The sequence below is a fragment of the Lipotes vexillifer genome, unplaced genomic scaffold (genome assembly GCF_000442215.2).
Source record: "Lipotes vexillifer unplaced genomic scaffold, Lipotes_vexillifer_v1.1 scaffold413, whole genome shotgun sequence".
NCBI lineage: Eukaryota > Metazoa > Chordata > Mammalia > Artiodactyla > Lipotidae > Lipotes > Lipotes vexillifer.
The window spans coordinates 2,156,972-2,163,039 of NW_006769725.1; the positions used below are offsets into that span (position 1 = coordinate 2,156,972).

The window sequence follows — 6,068 nt, forward strand, 5'->3', positions numbered from 1 at the left end:
GGAGGGAAAGCATCCCAAAGTGCCCTTATGTGCCCACTCAGCGGTGCAGAAGTTTCTAAGAAGGCTGTGGACATATCGTGGAGAGGTCACAATCCAGCTCGGAACATCAGCCACGGCTGCCCAGGGCCATGTAAGAAGTCAGAGGAAGGCATAGGAACTAGAATCATCTCTAATGAGATGGGGATGAACTCAAACCTTAATTTTTTAAAATGTTCACCCACAAGAAACTAGTTTATTTTGAATAGGCAAGTTTATATTTTTCACTACCATGATAAAAGAAAAGTAGTTCAAAGCTAACTTGAGGTCAGCTATCAGAAAACAGAGTTATATCTCTTTGTGTGAATTCTTGAGACTAAAATATTAAACTTTGTACAATATGTTGCCATTATTTCAAATTAGGAATGGATACAAGATTTGCACAGATCTACAGCTGAACACTTTTGATTAAACTCAAACATCTATTTAGAGGGAAATAAATAGCAATTATGAATTAAACATGCAAGGAGTATGTATCAATGAGATTTTCCTAATCAATGGTTAGTATTAATAATTAGTTCAGATATGGTGTGTTTTCATGTGTTTGTGTGTGTGCATGTATAACAGTAGGACAGTGTTATCTGTTCTCCAGATCTGTGACAGATCTCCACACACACATACAGTTCAGTTTCACCTCAATCAAAACACACTGAAATAACTATTGTCGACTACAGCCATGTTCTCTTAAATGAAACTTGTTTAAATTCTCTCCATTTAAAATTATTTGAAGGTATATAACTGTTGAAGAATTTTGAGTTGATTTTAACAAAATAAAATGTTGTACCATGTCAACTCTGAGCAGCAAATCAGATTTTCTGCATGAAAATATAAATAAGTAACATTGCAACCACAAGGCTAACTTGCATAATATTATTGAGTTTTTTTTTTTTAGGTTATTATAAACCGGGCCTGCATGATCAAAACTAGTTGGCAATTAACTTAGTTAAGATAAATCAAGTATGTCTCGAAGCCTTCTTCTGATCAAATAAATATGAGAAAGAAAAAACATACCCTTTCTTCACTCTGGCAAAGTCAAATGCCATCTGTCTGTAAGAGAAAGCCTTTTCATTCAAATATCTACTATAGCGCCTTATGAAGGTAGACATATCATAACCTGGGGGGAGGGGCAGAGGAGATAAAACTAATTAATAAAATACCTTCAACTGTGCTTTGCTAGTTCCAATTTTTTTTTAAACTCCTCAAATGTAAATAATTCTAAGATGAGGTCAATAAGTGTACCAGACAGGCCTCATTTAAAATCCTACTTCAGGCAAAAATGCTTTTGGTATGAGACATTCCAAGACCATTCAATTTAGATATGCTACCATCTTTGTACAGAATGTCTTTTCTGATTTTTCCTTGCATTTTTGTTCACTGTTGCAGATTTAATACATGTAGCTGAGAACTATCCACTTGCTTGGTGTGCTTGCCTTATATGTAATAGACAACCAGTAAATATGCTGAATGAACAAATGACTGCAGTACAAATTCTATTAATTTACAAAAAAACATTTAAAACTGGATTATTTTTCACTGGCAAAGTAGTTTTTCATTTCATTGCCTCTTACACCTTCATCAACAAACAATTGTGGATCTAACATACCCACTGTTACTTTTTAAGGTAAACATTGAAAAAGACAAGAAATAGAATTACTGTATAATTCATATGCTGAGTTGCATAATAATTAAATATTTTAAAGCTAATATAAAGTAACTATATAGTTATGTTTACATTTTTTTCTTGTATATCCAATGGAGCTATCAGTTAACAGTGATTTTTAATTAATAACCTCACTTAAAAAATAAAAAAATTCTGCATCAAAAACATTAGCAAGAAAATTATAAAACATAATATTCTCACCATGGGATCCGCTTTTGTCCAAAAAATTGCTGAGATTGAATAGTGTATTTCTAGAGGCCAAATACTGAATAAATCTCTGAAAAACAAAAGTCATAACTAAACATCAATAATCTGAAATCACTACTTTAAACAAGTTCTGATACTAAAGGGAATTTTCTAAAAATATAAATTCTCATTGTGATCTTTTTTACTCAGTATAAAGTTTCCTAGTCTGTGGGCTTTCTCTGAGGGGGAATAAAAACTGATCAGACTCACTGAAATAGAATTAAATTGTGTGATCTTTCATTTCTGTATATAACAGAAACACTGCAATTTAATAGGATTTGGTAGGTATCCCATATAAAATGGCTAATTTTTAGTTTAGTCAATATTTTCCAAAATTAAACATTTTTATGAAAGCAATTTTCACACAGAGGCACAAAGAATTACTTCCCAATGGGAAAATAATTTTGTTGTTCCTTTCTCCTAATATTTTTGTCCATCAATACGTTTACATGGTATATACAGATTTAACACTTTGATATCCCTAACAAAATGTCTAACAACATATTTCTGAAAAACAGCTAAATAGTAGATTAAAATTATACTCCAGATGACTCTGAACCATATACGTCCTCTTATTTTTCTCCGAATTAGTGAAAGCTTAAGAAACTTAAATCATCACCAGCCTCCCCCCCCTGCCAGAAAAAGAAAAGTTAGGTCTACATGGTTTACCTCATTTCCATGCACCATGAGATGATGCGTAGTGACTAAAGCTTTAAATACAACCACCCAGCTACTGTTTGTTGCCCGCTCAAAGAGCGTGTCCGCCATCTGAGGAATATTAACATTGGTCTCATTGGTAGCCTGGATCAAATCTATGAAAACAGAAGATTTCAGTCAATGACACTAATGATTGCATAAAAATTTTTCATTTCAAATTTTAAACATTTAACCCTGTTGAGTTTATGAGTCCGAAATTGCACTGACAACAGCTAAAAAGATTTTCAAGAATTAAATGTCAGAGAGACTGGTTCAAGATGGTGGAGTAGAAGGATGTGCTCTCACTCCCTCTTGCGAGAGCATGGGAATCAAAACTAACTGCTGAACAAACATCGACAGGAAGACACTGGAACTCACCAAAAAAGATACCCCACATCCAAAGACAAAGGAGAAGCCACACTGAGACAGTAGGAGGGGCGCAATCACAATAAAATCCAATCCTATAACTGCTGGGTGGGTGACTCACAAACTGGAGAACACTTATACCACAGAAGTCCACCCACTGGAGTGAAGGTTCTGACCTCACGTCGGGCTTCCCAACCTGGGGTCTGGCAACGGGAGAAGGAATTCCTAGAGAATCAGACTTTGAAGGCTAGCGGGATTGGATTGCAGAACTTCGACAGGACTGGGGGAAACAGAGACTCCACTCTTAGAGGGCATATACAAAGTAGTGGGCGCATTGGGACCTAGGGGAAGGAGCAGTGAACCCAGGGGAGAATGAACCAGACCCACCTGCTAGCGCTGGAGGGTCTCCTGCAGAGGCGGCGGGGGGAGCGGGGGGCTATGGTTCACCATGAGGACAAGGACACTGGCAGCAGAAGTTCTGGTAAGTATTCCTTGACATGAGCCCTCCCAGAGTCTGCCATTAGCCCCACCAAAGAGCCCCAGTAGGCTCCAGTGCTGGGTAGCTTCAGGCCAAACAACCAACAGGGAGGGAACCCAGCCCCATCCATCAGCAGTCAGCAGATTAAAGTTTTACTGAGCTCTGCCCACCAGAGCAACAGCCAGCTCTACCCACCACCAGTCCCTCCCATCAGGAAACTTGCACAAGCCTCTCAGATAGCTTCATCCACCAGAGGGCAGACAGCAGAAGCAAGAAGAACTACAATCCTGCAACCTATGGAACAAAAACCACATTCACAGAAAGACAAGATGAAAAGGCAGAGGGCTATGTAACAGATGAAGGAACAAGTAAAAACCCCAAAAAACAACTAAATGAAGTGGAGATAGGCAACATTCCAGAAAAAGAATTCATAATAATGATAGTGAAGATGATTCAGGACCTCAGAAAAAGAATGGAGGCAAAGATCGAGAAGATGTAAGAAATGTTTAACAAAGACTTAGAAAAGTTAAAAAATAAACAAAAAGAGATGAACAATACAATAAATGAAATTTAAAATAACTAGAAGGGATCAAGAGCAGAATAACTGAGGCAAAAGAATGCATAAGTGACCTGGAAGACAGAAGGGTGGAATTCACTGCTGCAGAAGAGAATAAAGAAAAAAGAATGAAAAGAAATGAAGATAGCCTAAGAGACCTCTGGGACAACATTAAAAGAAACAACATTCGCATCAGAGGGGTCCCAGAAGGAGAAGAGAGAGAGAAAGGACCAGAGAAAATATCTGAAGAGATTAGAGTTGAAAACTTCCTTAACATGGGAAAGGAAATAGCCACCCAAGTCCAGGAAGTGCAGAAAGTCCCATACAGGAAAAACCCAAGTAGAAACATGCCGAGACACATAGTAATCAAATTGGCAAAAATTAAAGACAAAGAAAAATTACTGAAAGCAGCAAGGGAAAAATGACAAATAACATACAAGGGAACTCCCATAAGGTTAACAGCTGATTTCTCAACAGACACTCTACAAGCCAGAAGGGAGTGGCATGATATGTTTAAAGTGATGAAAGGGAAGAACCCACAACCAAGATTACTCTACCCAGCAAGGATCCCATTCAGATTCAATGCAGAAATCAAAAGCTTTACAGACAAGCAAAAGCTAAGAGAATTGAGCACCACCAAACCAGCTCTACAACAAATGCTAAAGGAACTTCTCTAAGTGGGAAACACAAAAGAAGAAAAGGACCTACAAAAGCAAACCCAAAACAATTAAGGAAATGGTAATAGGAACATACATATCGATAATAACCTTGAATGTAAATGGATTAAATACCCCAACCAAAAGACACAGACTGGCTAAATGCATAGAAAAACAAGACCCATATATATGTTATCTACAAGAGACCCACTTCAGACCTAGGGACACATACAGAATGAAAGGGAGGGGATGGAAAAAGATATTCCAGGCAAATGGAAATCAAAAGAAAGCTGGAGTAGCAATACTTATATCAGATAAAATGACTTTAAAATAAAGAATCTTACAAGACACAAGGAAGGACACTACATAATGATGAAGGGATCAATCCAGGAAGAAGATATAACAATTATAAGTATATATACACCCAACAGAGTAGCACCTCCCTACATAAGGCAACTGCTAACAGCTATAAAAGAGGAAATCGACAGTAACACAATAATAGTGGGGGACTTTAACACCTCACTTACACCAATGGACAGATCATCCAAACAGAAAATTAATAAGGAAACACAAGCTTTAAATGACACAACAGACCAGATAGATTTAATTGATATTTATAGGACATTCCATCTAAAAACAGCAGATTACACTTTCTTCTCAAGTGCGCATGGAACATTCTCCAGGATAGATCACATCTTGGGTCCCAGATCCATCCTCAGTAAATTTAAGAAAACTGAAATCATATCAAGCATCTTTTCTGACCACAACGCTATGAGACTAGAAATCAATTACAGGGAAAAAAATGTAAAAAACACAAACACATGGAGGCTCAACAATATGTTACTAAATAACCAAGAGATCAGTGACTAAATCAAAGAGGAAATAAAAAAATACCTAAAGACGAATGACAATGACAACACGATGATCCAAAACCTATGGGCTGCAGCAAAAGCAATTCTAAGAGGGAAGTTTATAGCAATAGAAGCCTGCATCAAGAAACAAGAAAAATCTCAAATAAACAATTTAACCTTATACCTAAAGGAAACAGAGAAGAACAAACAAAACCCAAAGTTAGCAGAAGGAAAGAAATCATAAAGATCAGAGCAGAAATAAAAGAAATAGAAACAAAGAAAACAGTAGCAAAGATCAATAAAACTAAAAGCTGGTTCTTTGAGCAGATAAACAAAATTGATAAACCATTAGCCAGACTCATCAAGAAAAAGAGGGAGAGGACTCAAATCAGTAAAGTTAGAAATGAAAAAGGAGAAGTTACAACAGACACTGCAGAAATAAAAAAAATCATGAGGGATTACTACAAGCAACTCTATGCCAATGAAATGGACAATCTGGAAGAAATGGACAAATTCTTAGAAA

At 36.7% G+C, this 6,068-nt stretch overlaps 1 protein-coding gene across 4 annotated transcripts in view; it reads right to left on the reverse strand.

The window, feature by feature from the left end:
• Nucleotides 1-6,068, reverse strand: part of SNAP91 (synaptosome associated protein 91) — a 162,944-nt gene that overhangs the window by 103,795 nt on the left and 53,081 nt on the right. For 3 of the 4 annotated variants that reach the window (XM_007445890.1, XM_007445889.1, XM_007445888.1), the window contains exons 3-5: nucleotides 2,612-2,754; nucleotides 1,898-1,973; nucleotides 1,048-1,150 (exon numbers count right to left, since the gene is read on the reverse strand). In XM_007445890.1, the coding sequence (XP_007445952.1) occupies nucleotides 1,048-1,150; nucleotides 1,898-1,973; nucleotides 2,612-2,754 (322 nt within the window). The remainder of the gene's footprint in view (nucleotides 1-1,047; nucleotides 1,151-1,897; nucleotides 1,974-2,611; nucleotides 2,755-6,068) is intronic. The other variant, XM_007445891.1, reaches the window with a different exon arrangement.